The sequence below is a fragment of the Bos grunniens genome, chromosome 22 (assembly GCF_055505025.1).
Source record: "Bos grunniens cultivar Pamir isolate PY7600 chromosome 22, Bosgru_T2T1.0, whole genome shotgun sequence".
In the NCBI taxonomy this organism is placed as follows: domain Eukaryota; kingdom Metazoa; phylum Chordata; class Mammalia; order Artiodactyla; family Bovidae; genus Bos; species Bos grunniens.
The window spans coordinates 49,315,600-49,331,731 of record NC_141186.1 but is presented as its reverse complement, the minus strand read 5'-3'; the positions used below and the strand labels follow the sequence as shown (position 1 = coordinate 49,331,731).

The 16,132-nt window shown below is 53.1% G+C and overlaps 1 protein-coding gene and 1 long non-coding RNA gene across 3 annotated transcripts in view; one reads left to right on the top strand and one right to left on the bottom strand.

Moving 5' to 3' along the window:
• Positions 1-66: 66 nt before the first annotated feature.
• On the bottom strand, positions 67-2,252 carry RPL29 (ribosomal protein L29). Of its 2 annotated transcripts, none has more exons than XM_086367765.1 (4): positions 2,112-2,252; positions 1,772-1,816; positions 1,411-1,475; positions 67-536 (listed from the first exon to the last, which is right to left on the bottom strand). In XM_086367765.1, the coding sequence occupies exons 2-4, from the start codon at positions 1,806-1,808 to the stop codon at positions 180-182; spliced, it is 459 nt and encodes a 152-aa protein (XP_086223891.1). In that variant the 5' UTR covers positions 1,809-1,816; positions 2,112-2,252; the 3' UTR covers positions 67-179. The 2 variants fall into 2 exon arrangements, with proteins under 2 accessions (XP_086223891.1, XP_086223890.1); XM_086367764.1 differs by having other exon boundaries at positions 2,208-2,252.
• A 12-nt stretch (positions 2,253-2,264) lies between these two features.
• The window catches only part of LOC147348432 (uncharacterized), a 107,820-nt gene continuing 93,952 nt past the window's right edge, over positions 2,265-16,132 (top strand). The window contains exons 1-3 of the long non-coding RNA XR_015151582.1: positions 2,265-2,405; positions 10,256-10,356; positions 11,637-11,767. This is a non-coding gene — a long non-coding RNA (uncharacterized LOC147348432). The remainder of the gene's footprint in view (positions 2,406-10,255; positions 10,357-11,636; positions 11,768-16,132) is intronic.

The window sequence follows — 16,132 nt, the reverse complement described above, 5'->3', positions numbered from 1 at the left end:
TTGGTACCCACCCAACCCAAACCCTAGTTCCAGCCCTGGGATCACAGACACAGGCTGACCGACAGATCCTGTCTCAGATTTATTTGTACAAATAGCACAGGAGGACACCAGCCCCACGCAGACAGCAGCCCAGGGGGTCACACCAGTCCTTCTGTCCTCACACTGGCAGATGAAGGTCTCTACTCCGGAGCTTTGGTGGGGGCCTGGGCACCCTTGGCAGCTGGAGCCGCAGCCGAAGGTGGTTTGGCCTTGGTTGAAGCCTTGGCCTGGGACTTTGGCCGGCAGAGCCTGAGGCCCTTGGCGATGCGAGCACGAGCGCGCTTCCCCAGCTTGGGGTGAGCGATGTAGGCAAGTCGGCTGAGCTTGCGGCTGCCGCCTGTTGGCATCTTGGGCTTGATCTCCTTGGGCTTCACGAGGGCCTTGACAGCCTCAGCACGTGCACTCATGGCCTTGGCATTGTTGGCCTGCATCTTCTTCAGGCCCTTCTTGTTGTGCTTCTTGGCAAAGCGCATGTTCCTCAGGAACTTGGGGTCTACCTGGTAGACAAGAAAGGTACAGACAGCTGTAAGTGCAGCATGTAAGGGCCAAGTCACCCTTGGTCCCCCTCTCTATAGCAGCACCTTGGAGACTAGCAGGCCTACTGGGACTCGAGACAGCATCAAGTCAACCTTAAATGCAAAAATAACCTGAGCCTTAGAAACTATCTGCAGACAAATGCGTACCACCACCCCAAAAGTCAGTAATGCCACCCTGCTAATGCTATACACAGAACATATTTTCAGGGCTACATGCCCAGAGCCCAGTAGAGTTCAAATGCAGGCACAGAAGGAAAGAAGAAATTCCTACAGCAGGATTTTGGTTGAGTCTTCCCCGAAAACCCCTTCAGGGACACCCCCCCCCACTCCTCCTCAAAAAATGTCAAATACCAAGGTTGGTACAACAGATTCACAGCAAACAAGGTGTTAAGAGACTGAGGGAGGAAAGAGGAGTAGGGGGAGAGACCAATGGTACAGGGGAGAAGCAAAGTGGAGAGAGGGCACAGTTCTGCTCAGACCCCATGGCATCAGCCTTCCTGGCTAATCATCAGAACTCCCTAGCCCAGGGTCAGATCAAGTCATATGGGTGGTCAAAGTGGAATGCAGTGCTCACAAGGTACCAGGCACACACCGGCAAGGCCATCCTTTCCCTGGAAGGCTCTGGGTGACCAAGGGAGATGATCAGACTGCCCTCAGGTAGCAGGTTACCACCTGACCAGGCCGATAAAGGCCAAGTAAAACTTTATTACAGGCCTGACAGAGCTTGAAGTCCAAGTAGAACAAAGGACAGTTAAGCACATGAATGAATGAAAGACCCTATCCATGCAACTGGAGCCAAACAGACACACTCATATGACTCGGTGCACACACTCACCCCCTTAAGAGATTCATATCGTTGTGATCGGGGTTTCTTGATGCCGTTTCTATGCCATTTTCGGGCTGCAGGAAAGGAAAGGAATTAGACCAAAGTAAGAGATTTCCTCTAATATGACAACCATCACAGGTGGCAAGCCGGGGAGAACCATAACGTCCCATTACTTAATATTTGTTTAAGAAACCCTTTATCACTGAATGCAAATGAGTATCTCAAGGCTTGTAAATCTAAACCCCAAAGATAATGCTGAAAGTAACATCAGCCCCATGCCCACAGTAGAAAATGTGCCTTTCCCTGCTCAGTATCCCTAATCCTTGCTAGGGCCTGGAGCATTAGATGAAGGCTGGGCCAGGGAACTTACACTGGTTGTGTGTGGTGTGGTTCTTGGACTTGGCCATGTCTGCACCTGGAGAACGAGAGTGGAGATCAGAGCTGGGGGCTCACCAGACTGGGTCTACCTTTTCGCCCTGATCTAGAAGATCGTGCGGCCAGAATGAGGCTGCAGCACAGACGCATGTGCCTCGATTCACTCTGCAAGACCCGACGCCAAGTCTCCCCCTTCCAAACTCAGGTAAGGGTACCTTGAAACCAACCCCTAGCCGCAAGATTGCGCTCTCCCGCTAAAACGGAATCCTCCCACTCGCATCCACCCGGTGAAAACCCATGAGCACCGCCCCCGCTCCGCGGCCTCCGCTCCTCACAGCCAGGCGCCGGTCTCCCAGTCCTTCCCAGGCCTCGCGCCCCACAGCCATCCAGGAGTCACGGATGGCTCCGGATACCGCGCGGCTAGTACTCACCGGGGCCCGCAGATACCGAAGCGCGTCGGACCGGAAGAGAAAGAGGAAGGCCGCGGTGCAGCACGGGAAATAGGCTCGTCGCAGCAGGAAGGCACTACTGGAAAAGCTTTCCCCAACGCTATGAAGAAGGGTTCCTAAGCTCGGAGGATACAATCCAGACAGGAAGGCGAGGCTAGCAAGCTGGGCCGGCTCATTCAGGTTTTGCCTCCTATTTTTCCTGGACTTGAGTCTCAGGTCTCATTAAAGGTCTTGAAGGCGACGGGAGTCCTTGAGGAACACAGTTAGGCGGGAAGTGACAGGAAATTAGTGTGCCGAAAACAGTACCCCTGGCTACTGTGGGGAGAGTGAACTGTAGGGGGCAGAGGAGAGGAGGCAGAGCTGTGAGGAATCTGGGACAGGACTTTACTTGGAGCTGAGTGGGGACACGAGGGGTGGATAGGAGTGGATAAAGAAAGACAGTAGACTGGGCTTGGGATGCAGAAGGTTGGGGAGATAGAGAAGGCCAGTGTAGCGCTTCAGTTTCTGGCTTGAACAAGCGGGTGAATATGGTGCCTTCAACAGAAACGGGCAAGAATGGGGGAGGGACAGGGGTCTTGTTGCTTTATTCTGAGGGCGCCAATGGCTCCGGTGTTTATTTTTTAAAAAAACTTTTAATTTATATTGGAGTACAGCCGATTAACAGTATTGTGAGAGTTGCAGGTGCCCAGCAAAGTGACTCAGCTATATGTATACGTTTATCCTGGATGTTTTCTTTTTAGATGCATTAAATGTGATATGTCTGTTGATACCCCAAATGAGTAAAGCTTGTCTCCTGATATCTATTGCCCTGTAAAGTCGTACCCCTACATTTTTTTTCCACACAGCGGTGGGGTCTGAGGGCACTTTTCTTTATTTTTCTGGCCGCACTATGCGGCATGTGGGATCTTCCCCCAAACCAAGGGTTGAACCCCTGTCCTCTGTACTGCGAGTGTGCAGTCCTAACCACTGGACTGCCAGGGAAGTCCCTGAGGGTACTTTTTAAGATACAAATCAGATCTTGTCAGTTAAAATCTGCAAGGACTTCCCCTTGCATTAGAGATGAATTCTTTACCTCCCCTAATCCTGGCAACTCATCATTCACTTCTCTCCTATGGACTTCTTTCTTTCCTGCCAAGCACAAATACTTTGTTCCTGCTTCAGGGCCTTTGAACTTGCTATCCACTCCACTTGGACTGCCTTCTTCCTGCTCTCTAGATGGTGTCCTAGACTGCCTCTAGAACTGAGACCTTCTGCCCCATCTCCACAGTTACTCTGTGTCCTCTTATTCTGTTTGCTTCCTTCATAGAACTTTCCCAGCCTCTAATTACCTGTTTTATTTACTTGTGTATGTATTCATTGGCTCAAGCACCATGAATTCAGGACTGGTTTGGTCACTGTCATTTTCCATCGCCTGGCACAGCACTTGATGTAGAACAGGAGATTAAGAACCCTCCACCCCCATAGCCCCCTCCCCCCCACCACCCTGAATGGACACTCCTTGCACTCCTGGGCAGGCAATTTCACAGACTGATGGACACATGTTGCAGAGAGTTGAGGAGTGAAAGGGAAAGGAGGATGTGGGGGCTGGACACACAGGCGACTCCTTACTGAAGCATTCCTGAGAAAAGGGAGAGAAAGCTGGCAGGTTGAGTTAGGAGAATGAAGAGCAGGCTCAGATGCTCTGGGGGTGACTGAGTACCAACAAAGAAACAATTGAGGGTTTCCCTAGCGGTCCAGTGGTTGAGACCCCACACTTCCACTGCAGGGGGCACGGGTTCAATCCCTGGTTGGGGAACTAAGATGTCACATCCTGTGTGGTGTGGCCCCCAATTTTTTTTTTTTTAAGAAAAAAAATCAGTTGAGGCCAGAAAGAAAGGTGTCTCTACAACAGCTAAGTCCTTGAGGGGTGCTGAGAACAGGCGGACCAAGCTGGTGGGAAGAGGTGGGGACGATAGGAGGTGGGAGTGGTGCAAGGCCCCAGGGTGTGGGAGAGGTAGGGCCGGAAGTTGGGGCAAAGAGGGGAAGGGTATTTTTGGTTTTGGGGTTTTTTTTGGCCATACTGCACCTCTTGTGGGATCTTTATTCCCTGACCAGGGATTGAAACCACACCCTCAGCACTGAGTCTTAAGCACTGGACTGCCAGGGAGTTCCCAGAAGAGAAGGTTTTTGACTCTCACACCTTGAAAAAGGGAAGCACACAGGGTAGGGGCTGGCAAAGGAGGCTGTGACAGCTTAAAAGGAACCAGGCTGCCCCACTGTGTGGCTTTCCAACTGGCAGGAGCTTTCACAGCTCCTAGAAAGTGATCAGTGATACACGCTGAGGACTTGTTGCCGGGTTGTTTTGACACTGGCAGAGTGAGCAGTGAGCAGAGAGCCATAGCCGGACGAGGAGGCAGATTCAGAGGTGGATGACAGCCATGCAGTACCCCTGGAGTTGCTGTGGGGATGGGCCCAGGGCAGAGTCCCAGCTGAAGGGCAAGGGAGGAGCCAATGACAAGGATGAAGAGTTTGGGCTGTGATCTGAGGGGACCATTTTGAGGGCTAAAGGGAACCATGATCGGGAGCCATTGGCCTGCCATGCATTTCATAGTGGGAAAAGATGGTAGGGCCAGCCATAGGTATAAAGAGAGAGTTTTCCTACCTAGCTTCCTTTCTTTTTCCCTTTCCTTCTCTCCTTCTTCCTTTCCTTTCTTCCTCTCCTTTCTTCCTTCCTCCCTCCTTCTTTATTTCATTCCTTTTTCTTCTTCTTTCTTCTTCCTCCTCCTTTTCATTTTCCCCTCCCAATCTGTCTCTTTTTCTCTTCATAAATGTACAAAGAGCGTATACAAGCTCTTCTGTAACCTGATTTTATTCATTCAGTCATAACCTGTGGACATCTTTTCCTTTTCATGAAAACCCTTTGTAATCCTATTTTATTTTACACACTTAAAAAATCTTATTCTGAGAGGAGGTCAATAAACATCACCAAATGTCAAAGCAGTTTCTAACACAAAAAAGGTGAAGCCCTCAGCCGTTCCCCCAGGGACTCACCCTCTGTCTGTGCGGAGGCTTCTGTGGCATAGCCTTGGGCAGAGCTGCTAGCTGGACTCAGCAGAATGCCTGTCAGCCAGGTCCCTTGTGCCTTGGGCACAAGTCAGACATGTGAGGCCCCTGTGACCCAACAAACCTTGGTCTGGGTGGGACTGGATGTGATGCGCCTGAGCCTTGTGGCCTGCAGAGGCGTGGTCTTGTCCAGACCTTGTCCAGCCACAGCCCAACCCACAGCCTGAGTAGGATCCACTGGGACCTACTTATTGAAATTTACAGGGTCAGAGACATCTGGGGTTATGTTTGCTGTGCTTGGCACAGTGCCAGGGTACCTGTGGGGACCTGATAAATGTTTGAGGAATTAAATGTAAATACTTCACAAATCGAGGCAGATGCTGAATCAGTGGGCAAGACATCAGTCAGCCTGGAGGAAGTTCACAGAGACAAGTCAGTTCTTTTTTTTTAATTATTATATTTCTGGCTGTGCTTTGTTGCTGCCCAGACTTTTCTCTAGTTGCAGAGTGGAGGCTACTCTGTAGCTGTGGTGCGCAGGCTTCTCATTGTGGTGGCTTCTCTTTCTGAAGTGCAGGCTCTGGGCTCAAGGGCTTCAGTACTTGTGGTGCTTGAGCTTATTTGCACTGTGGAATGTGGGATCTTCCCGGTCCAGGGATCAAACCAGTGTCCTTTGCATTGTAAGGCAGATTCTTATCCCCTGGACCACAGTTCAGTTCAGTTCAGTCGCTCAGTCATGTCTAACTCTTTGTGACCCCATGAATCGCAGCATGCCAGGCCTCCCTGTCTATCACCAACTCCTGGAGTTCACTCAAACTCAAGTCCATCGAGTCCGTGATGCCATCCAGCCATCTCATCCTCTGTCGTCCCCTTCTCCTCCTGCCCCCAATCCCTCCCAGCATCAGAGTCTTATCCAATGAGTCAACTCTTCACATGAGGTGGCCAAAGTACTGGAGTTTCAGCCTCAGCATCATTCCTTTCAAAGAAATCCCAGGGCTGATCTCTTTCAGAATGGACTGGTTGGATCTCCTTGCAGTCCAAGGGACTCTCAAGAGTCTTCTCCAACACCACAGTTCAAAAGCATCAATTCTTCAGCGCTCAGCAAGGGAAGCCCTACCCTATATGTAGACTTTTGGATGATGGCCATTCTAACCTGTATGAGGTGAAACCTCATGGTTTTGATTTGTATTTCTCTAATAATTAGTAGCATTGAGCATCTTTTCATGTGTGTGTTGGCCATTTGTATGTCTTCTTTGGAGAAATGTCTATTTAGGTATTCTGCCCATTTTTTTGATTGGGTTGTTTGTGTGTTTAATATTAAGTTGTATGAACTGTTTGTGTATTTTGGAAACCCCTTGTCAGTCGCACTGTTTGCAAATATTTTCTTCTAGTCTGTAGATTACCTTTTCATTTTGCTTATGGTTTCCTTTGCTGTGCAGAAGCTTATAAGTTTATGTCCCATTTGTTTCTTTTTGCTTTTATTTCTATCGCCTTAGGAGACTGACCTAATAAAATATCAGTATGATTTATGTCAGAGAATGCTTTGCCTATGTTCCCTTCTAAGAGTTTTATGGTGTCATGTCTTATATTTAAGTCTTTAAGCCATTTGAAGTTTATTTTTGCATATAGAGTAAGGGTCTGTTCTAACTTCACTGATTTACATGGGGTTGTCCAACTCTTTTCTCTGCAAGGAGATCCAACCAGTCCATCCTAAAGGAGACCAGTCCTGGGTGTTCATTGGAAGGACTGATGCTGAGGCTGAAACTCCAATACTTTGGCCACCTCATGCGAAGAGTTGACTCATTGGAAAAGACCCTGATGCTGGGAGGGATTGGGGGCAGGAGGAGAAGGGGACAACAGAGGATGAGATGGCTGGATGGCATCACCGACTCGAGGCACATGAGTTCGGGTGAACTCTGGGAGCTGGTGATAGACAGGGAGGCCTGGCGTGCTGCGATTCATGGGGTCGAAAAGAGTCAGACATGACTAAGCAACTGAACTGAACTGTCTAACTTTTCCAACACCACTTGCTGAAGAGACTATCTTTGCATATTCTTGCCTCCTCTGTTGAAGATTACTTGACTATAGGTGTACGGGTTTATTTCTGAGTTCTCTATTCTGTTCCACTGATACATGTATCTGCTTTTGTGCTAACACCAGGCTGCTTTGATTACCACAGCTTTGTAGTATCATGTGAAGTCTGGCAGGGTTATGCCTCCAACTTCATTCTTTTTCCTCGGGATTGCTTTGGCAATTCGGGGTCTTTTATGGTTCCCTGTGCATTTTAGGATTATTTGCTCTTGTTCTGTGGAAAACGTCATGAGTAATATGATAGAGATCACATTAAATCTGTAGATTGCTTTGGGTTGTATGGCTGCTTTCACAGTATCAATTCTTCCAACACAAGAGCATAGGATATCGTTCCATTTCTTTGACTCATCTTCAGTTTCCTTTATCAGTTAAACCGGCTAATTGGAGTAAAGCACTGAACACTGTGCTGAGTATACATTAAGTGTTTAGTCATTGTTCATCCCAGCCACACTGTTGCCCATAAGGTTCCTGAGGAGGCAGACATGGCTTAAGGGAAAATGTCAGTGTCAAGTCAATGAGTGAGCACAAGTTCCAAGGAAGGTTCAGGATGGAGGGCCACCACAGTCCTCAGGGGTGCTGGGTCCCCTCAGTCCTGAAGTTATACAAGGACAGAGACTGCCAGTGTGCCCAGACAGGAGGAACTGGAGTGGCTCGTCAGAACCACAGTGTTTTAGGAGAGAAGACTGGGAGTTGGAGAGGAGGCCCCTGAGCACCAGGTTAAGCTTTGGATCTGGTTGAAAATTCCTGTGAGAGACCACCTGGTTCTTGTAGCCCCAGAGGGCAGAGCTATGGCCAAGGGAGGCAAATACCAGCTCCACGGATGAGGGTCATTTTTGCAATCAGAATTTCTTCCACACCATGGGCTTCTCCCAGAGTGATAAGCTCTCAGGTATTAGAAATTACTGGGAATAGAGGTTGAAATATGGGATGGAGGGTGGGAAACTATAGCTCTCAAGTTCAGTTTCCTCCAAAAGTCTGGGGTCCTAAGCTCCTGGAAGAAGGAAAGGTGGTGGGCAGTCTGCAGTGCCAGGCTGGGGCCCAGGATCTGTCAGGAAGAGAGAAGACAGGCCCCACAGAGGCTTGGGGGTAGCACATTCCTCCAGTCACTGAGACACCTTCACACCTTCACCCAGGCCACATATTCCCTCTGGGGGGTTCCTGGCCATGAGGTGATGGGACATCTCCAGCCGAGAATGTTAGCCTGTCATCCACATGGGGGCAGCACAGGACCGCGGATGGAATGGGGCCGCCAGTCGCCGCCCGGAGCACCCGTCCTTTGGGAAGAAGCCCTTTGAGCCTTCAGGCCCTCTCACACCCCAGCTTCTAGCACCCATCACCCCCATAAGCCCCCCCACCCCCACCCATTCTCAGCAGGTTCTCTGTGTAGGTTGACTCTTCCCTGGCTCCAGGGTGTCCCACCTAAACCTGGATCCCAGAGAGGGATCAAGGTAGACAAAGTGGAGCCTGTGGGTGTCCCTGGGAAGCCCCTGCTAGTTTACATCCGAGTTATTGGAGGTTATGCCTGTTGGGGGTTAAAAGAATAGGTTTCCATATAAGACTGACTTGAGTTCAAATTCTGACTGCTGCTTCCCAGTGGAGTGACTTCACCTCTCAGAGCCTCAGTCTCTCCACCTGTGACAGTGGGGGGATGCTGAGCAGGCAGGAAGCCTCCCAGGTCTGGCTGAGCATTTCCTTGGGAAATGCTTAGAGCCTTGGGAGCTGCCAGGGTTCTCATCACCCTGTTTCACAGACGAGGAGATGGAGTCCTTGGGCCTGACTTGCTAGAGGTCTCACAGCCAAACGGAGAGCTGTGCTAAATCACTTTAGTCATGTCCAACTCTTTACGACCCTATGGACTGTAGCCCACCAGGGTCCTCTGTCCGTGGGATTCTCCAGGCAAGAATCCTGGAGTGGGTTGCCATGTCCTCCTCCGGGGGAATCTTCCCGACCCAGCGATCAAACCTGCGTCTCTTATATCTCCTGCAATGGCAGGCAGATTCTTTACCACTAGTACCACCTGGGAGAGCTATTGTGGTCCAGATGCCCCCACCAGGAACATGGGATGGTATGTGCCCAATGAGGTCCTGGAGGAAACCCTGTGATACTGACAGGTGACCTGGGAGAAACCCTGGCCTCTGCAGCCAACAGATGCTCAGAGTAGCGGTGTCCACTGTGCTGGCTCTGCTTCCGCTCAGACCCACCGGCCCCTCCCAGAAGATGCCTAGAAAGGAGGGGGTGTTGGTGGTGGTGGCAGTGTCCTGGGGAGGAGGGCAGGCTCCTCTCCTGCCAGCTTGGGCTGGGCTGGGTTCTGTGGGTCTCAGGCACAGGGACTAGCCGGGTGTGAAGGTGGAGATGCTCATCAACATGGAGGCCTGACCTACCAGAAAGGGAGGGATGGGATACATGGGCATGAGAGGAGGCTGGATAGGGCAGGACTGTATTCATGAGGCTCCCCCAACTCTGAGCCCTGTCTCTGAGGTGAAGAAAGAGCATCTGAAAAGGAAGAATGAAGCTGAGGGCTGGGAGGGACCCCTTTCCTTCCCCACTAGCAGCCTCCAGTGGAGCCAGCACTGCAGTGCCATGGCAACTGTGGCCTCTCCAGCTCCCCTCTCTCCTTGAGCCCCATCGTGCCTGGATGCCCCCCCAGCCTGTGCACACCTTTAGCTGGGGCTAAAGAGAAGCTGGGGAAGGGGAAGGCTCCTTTCTCAGCCCCTGTTATGGCCCAGGGGCTGAGTCCCAGGGCCACCCGAGGCTCAGGATCACGTGGAAGATTCTTTAAGGGGCAAGAGGGAAGGGTGAAGTGGCCTTTGCAAGAATTCTTCTGAATGAAGGAAGAATGAATGAAATCACCTCCCTAAGATTTCAAACCCCCAACTCTCAAAGTCTGTACTCTCTCCCAGGTCACAGAGGCTGCGACCCAGGAGCCCCTGGAAGGGATGAGAAAACCAGCGCCAGGGCAAGGGTATTGAAAATCACCTGGATCCCCTCTCCACGCCTATAGGTAGGGAAGCTGAGGTCTAGCGATGAGCAGGGACTTGCCCAAGGCACACAGAGAGTATGTGGCAAAGGCAGAACCAGGGTGGTCAGAGTGGGACAGGGCACGGGACATCCTTACTGTTGGCTTGAAGAGCAGGCAGTGAGGACCAGAAGGGCTGTGCCTTACAGTGTGGGGGTTGGGGTGACTCTGGGGAAGGCTCTGGGCCTGCCTTGCCTGCTCCCCACTTAGCGCTTCAGTAAACCCACTTCCGGCCTCAGGGCACAACGGAGTGAGTGAGGAAGGAGGCCTGGCCCTGATTAGGGAGGAACAAGGGACACCAGATAGAGCCGCAAGGAGCTGGGGATCCGAGGAGGGGCACAGGAGAGCTGGAACCCGCAAGGTCCCACTGAAAGCCCCTGAGCGAGAAGCACTCTGACCCAAGTGCTGCACTTTCCAAGCTCTGGGCCCCTGGGCAAATCCCCCAAACTCCCAGCGTCTGCCCCTCACTCTCCCCCGCTCCAGGTAAAACAGGGTCAGCCCACAGCCTGGAGGGAGATTCTCTGTGATGGTGCAAACAGAGAGAATGACCCCTGGCTCCACTTGGAAGATGAGTGGCTGGGCCTGTAAGCTTGAAATCCTTCATCTGCTGGCCCAGGACTACTATCAGGACCACCTGGAGCATCTGTGAGATGCAGAACCTGAGGGCTGGGACAGGAGGTGGCTGCGGGCACAGCACCCCAGGATGCAGAACAGAGAGAGTCCGTCTAGGCAGGAGCCTCGGGTTTGGAAGAGGGGCTCTGGAGCCTTCCTGGGAGAGGAGGGGGGCTGCTGGGGTGCAGGGGCAGGCCTTGTGAGGTCAGGGAGAGGGGGTGGGGTGAGGAGGATGCCATGGGCCGAGCAGGCTCAAGCTGGCATTTGCTTCCTATGGCTCTCTGGCACTGGACCCCAGATGATGAGGGCCTCCGGGAGCTGTCGCCATACCCCCGAACCCCCCAAGGCCTGGCCCACAGTGGGTATCCTAAATCCAGGGCCTGGGCAGGAAAGGGGTGTTCTGCTAGGGCCAGGAGCCAGGAGCTCTGCATTAGTCTTCGCCACACCTGCAGACTGGCTTCTTCTGTTAATCCTGTGTTAGTGAAAGTGAAAGTGAAGTCGCTCAGTCGTGTCCGACCCTCAGCGACCCCATGGACTGCAGCCTTCCAGGCTCCTCCGTCCATGGGATTTTCCAGGCAAGAGTACTGGAGTGAGGTGAGGCCCAGAAAGGTAAAGTGACTTGCCCAGAGTCACACAGCTATTTCTCTGTCAAGGCCACTCCTGGAAGCTCTGCTGGGCTTGGATGCTGCCGGAGACACACGCCGATGACAGCTTGGGAAAAGGAGGGCTACGTCCTAGCTGCGGAGTGAGCCTCTGGGAGAGCGTGCTGTGGTGTCCACGGCAGGTGGGTCCCGTACAGCATCCCTGCTCCGCAGCCCTGTTGGTCCCCCCAGTGCTCGTTCATTAGTGGGTCGTCGCATTCTTAAGCACTCACTGTCTGTCCACTGCTAAAGGCTGGAGGGCGTGACCCAGTTGCTGCCTTGACACTTGGCAGCTGGGTGACCTTGAGCAAAAGCTCCATCCGTTTGTAGCTCCGTGACCTCCTCGTGAGACAGGGCTGAGCGTGCCACCTACTACACTTGTAGGTTATGGTGAAGCTCCGGGGATCCTCACAGGGCCTGGCCGACGGGGCTGTGTCCCATTTGATAGCCCCCCGACCCCTGCAAGTCTTGAAACAGCCAGAAGGCCAGGCTGGTGATACCCGGCTCTCTTCCTGACCCCCAAATCTCCCCTGGAAACATGTAGGCTGCCCACCCCCAGGGCACCCCGCCCAGAGCGGGATGAGAGAGTGGGGATGGCTCCCCAGATGCTCTCTTCACCCCCAGCAGGCAGGGATGATGAGATGACGGTGGGGGGAGGGGGGTGGAGCCAGGAGAGGGCGGCTGAGGACAGCTGCTGAGTGGAGGCAGTGAGGGCCCGTGCGGGCCCCTGGCCACCCCTAACAACCAGCCCGCAGCACAGGGAGCCGTGGGTGAGGGACCCAGGGTCGTCGCTCCGCCTGCCACAGCGCTGGCCCTGCCTGACTGGCGCGAGTGCTCCAAGCACTAGTTTTAACCGATCTTTTTTCTGCAAGAAGCTCCAAAGCTCCCGGAGGCGCGGGGGCGGCTTCCCCTTGACTTGCGTCTCATAGAGGATGCGGCTGGCTAAAAATAACTCGAATTACTGTGCTCCCTCCCCCGGCGTGGAGGAGGGGCCCGGGGGCCTGCGGGGCGGGAGCCTGGAGGGAATGGAGCTGCAGCCCGGAGAGGGTTCCCTGTGAGGAGGAGAAAAGCGGGGCTGGCAGGTGGGAAGGGGTGCTGGGGGCTGAAGGGAAGGCCCTGTCTCACCCACTTCTCTTAAGGCCGGCTCCGGAGCAGAGCTGGGGGTGAAAGCTGGCCCTGATCTCGGGCCGCGCACCGCGTAGGGAGCCAGTCTGGCTGGGTAGTAGCAGCGGGCTCCTTCCAGCAGGAAGTCTGTGTTTGAAGGAGACCTCCTTCCACTCAGGTCAGCGCTATTGAATGCAAGCAGTGACAGCAGGGGGCGCTCCTGGTTTCCGCTTGCCTTCGCTATGGTGGGACACGGAGCCCCAGATCTTTATCCAAAAGCTGGGTGCAACTGCAGCATGAAGCACTACACTCCTGGGCAAGCTGAGGCCTCCTCTTGCAGCCCCACCTCCTCCGTCTGTCTGCAGAGGCAGCATCAGGCCTCCCCCATCACCCCCTGTGTACAGGGCTGACAGCCCACGTGTGACCACCCCTCAGAGCAGGCTGGGGGCTGTGGTAGAGTCCAGGAGGCCCTAAGCCAGCAGGACCTGGGGTCCCCACATGAAGGGGGCCTGGTCCGGGAGGGTGGGGGCTGCAGTGCCCATGGGACAGGGGAGGTCACCGTGAGGCCCAGGAAGGAGCCTTAGGTTGGGCTGCACAGTGGGCTGCCAGCCCTGCTGGCCTCCTGATGCTGCCCTCTCTGCCCTCCCCAGCTTCGTACCCCAGGGCTGAGACAGAGCATAGGAGGCTAAACGGCAGGGCCAGGGTCTCATGGCGGAGAGGGGATGGCATGGCTGGCCTTTGTGCACACGCAGACCCGGCAGAGGCAGTGGGGGACACACTGGTAGGGGGACCAGTCAGCCCTGCAGGAGGGATGGGCTGGGACCTCCAGGGCGCTGGGTGGGGGTCCTTCATGCTCTGTATCTCAGCTTCCTTATCCATAGGGGTGGTGGTTGGATGCCCTGGCAGTCCCCTTAGATGGAGAGCAGAAGGAGCCCAAGTGGAGTAGGGAAAAGAGCAACTACCCCTGCCCGCCTCTCACCTCTCAGCGCTCACGGGGCTCTGCAACGTTCTGTCCTAAAGTCACCCTCACTTTGCACACAAGGAAACCAAGGCTCAGAAAGAAGAAGTGACTCACCCGAGGTCCTGGAGCTTGTGCATGATGAACCAGGCCTTTATTTATTTATTTGGTTGTCCAAGGTCTTAGTTGTGGCACGTGGGATCTTAGTTACAGCAGGTGGGATCTAGTTCCCTGACCAGGGATGCAACCCAGGGCCCCCCTGCATTGGGAGCATGGAGTCTTAGCCACTGGACCACACAACTGGACCTTTGAACCCAGGACTGTCCAGCTACACAGTCTGTTTTCTCATTTCATCTTGTTCTGAACATGGAGCCAGATGCACTTGTGAGGTTGAGTCGAAGTGGGGTGCATGGGTGTGGATCCAGAAACGAGATGCACAGAGTCATGTAGATGTGGACCCATACCCTGACCCACCCATCCCCTACCCCTCTAGGGTTGGCTCAGGTCACAGGGCACCTCGTTCCAGGGCACCATTGTGCCTGGGAAGTGTCCGTGTGTGCAGGGGGGTCGGGGAGAAGAGGGAGTGTATACCCTGGCAGGATGGGAACATTATCATTAACAATAATGATAATACAATCCACCCCCCAGGATGTTTTTAGCAGCTCTGTTCCTGAGGAGAAGCTAAGAACAACACAAACATCCAGTAACAGGAGAATTAAGAAATCAACTGCACCTCCCGCAGCAGCAGGGGTGAACCCTAAAGCATAATGTAGAGGGAAGAACACAAATTGCAGGAAACTACACTCAGTTCAAAGCCATTTTTATCAAGTCCTCCACCAGGCTGCGGAGAAGGTGATGGCACCCCACTCCAGTACTCTTGCCTGGAAAATCCCATGGGCGGAGGAGCCTGGTAGGCTGCAGTCCATGGGGTTGCTAAGAGTCGGACACGACTGAGCGACTTCACTTTCACTTTTCACTTTCATGCATTGGAGAGGCAATGGCAACCCTCTCCAGTGTTCTTGCCTGGAGAATCCCAGGGACGGTGGAGCCTGGTGGGCTGCCGACTATGTGGTTGCACAGAGTCGGACACGACTGACTCGACTTAGCAGCAGCAGCAGCAGCCACCAGGCTGAAACGACACAGTACTGTTTAAGACGTTCAAATGCATATGATCGAGCTCTTGCAAAAGAGCAAAAGTGATAAACCAGCATTCTGGGTACGCTGGGGGAGGTAGGAATCAGGGAGGGGTGTCACACACAGGGGGATTCCGCCGATGAAATCTGTTGCTGGCTCACAGGGCGCCAGGTGCTGTTTGTGGTGCTGGGGGCAGGGGAGGTGGGCACAAGCAAGACAGACGTGAACCCCAGGTCTCACAGCGCTTACAGTCTCGCGGAGCGCACTTTGATTCTGTTCTTGTGTTGCGTGGTAGGTCACCAGCATCCATTAGGTTATTATGTATTGTCACAGACATTCCTTTGTTGTTGTTCAATCACTAAGTTGTGTCCGACTCTGCGACCCCATGGACTGCAGCACGCCAGGCTTCCCTGTCCTTCACTTTTTCCTGGAGCTTGCTCAAACTCATGTCCATTGAGTCAATGATGCCATCCAACCATCTCATCCTCTGTCGCCCCTTTCTCCTCTTGCCCTCAGTCTTTCCCAGGATCAGGGTCTTTTCCATTGAGTCAGCTGTTTGCATCAAGTGGCCAAAGTATTGGAACTTCAGCTTCAGTCCTTCCAATGAATATTCAGGGTTGATTTCCTTTAAGATGGACTGATTGGATCTCCTTGCAGTCCAAGGGACTCTCAAGAAAGCCCCTTATGTTTTTACCCCTTATGTTATACCTAAAAGAATGTCACAGACATTCTTTTACATTAATCAAATACTATACTTAAAGAAGTATATAAGAACCACAAAGGTAACTGACCTCTCCCTCAAAAAATCCCACCCAAGAGGGTGAGGTGCGGGGGCTGAGCTCCTCTCCCCACCTCTTCTCACTGATACACCATCACATTCATCCAGGAGTCCCAACCCTTGGACCCACGTCCCCCCAGGTGTTCAGTTCCAGCTGAATGTCCCACAAGGTTACTCCCTCACTCATCAGCAGGTGAAGGTCAGACTGGCTTGGAGTGCAAGGTTGGTGGCGGAGGAGGGTGCCCAGCTTCAGGGAGAGCCAGAGCCAGTTGGGGAGGTAAAATGAAATGGAGAGAGGCACAGAGCCTGGGGAAGATCCCCCCTCTTTCTGGCCCAGGGCTCTTACATGACAAACAGAGGTGGAGGGTGCCAAAGATGGGGAATAACAGGTCGGCTCTGTTTCAAGCTCTGCACCTTCACCCGGGGGTGTTGGTCTGCCATCCATCCATCCAACCATCCATCATATATCGGACACTGGTGATCTATCACACAACACCACAACAGGAACATTATGTACCTTGCGAGACTGTAAGC

Bases quoted from the DNA above. Each gene is read 5' to 3' on its own strand.
- RPL29 (XM_086367765.1), bottom strand. From the start codon at position 1,808: ATGGCCAAGTCCAAGAACCACACCACACACAACCAGT. The intron at 1,476-1,771 runs GTAAGTTCCCTG...CCTTTCCTGCAG, and splicing joins CCACACCACACACAACCAGT to CCCGAAAATGGCATAGAAAC. The intron at 537-1,410 runs GTGAGTGTGTGC...CTTGTCTACCAG, and splicing joins GATATGAATCTCTTAAGGGG to GTAGACCCCAAGTTCCTGAG.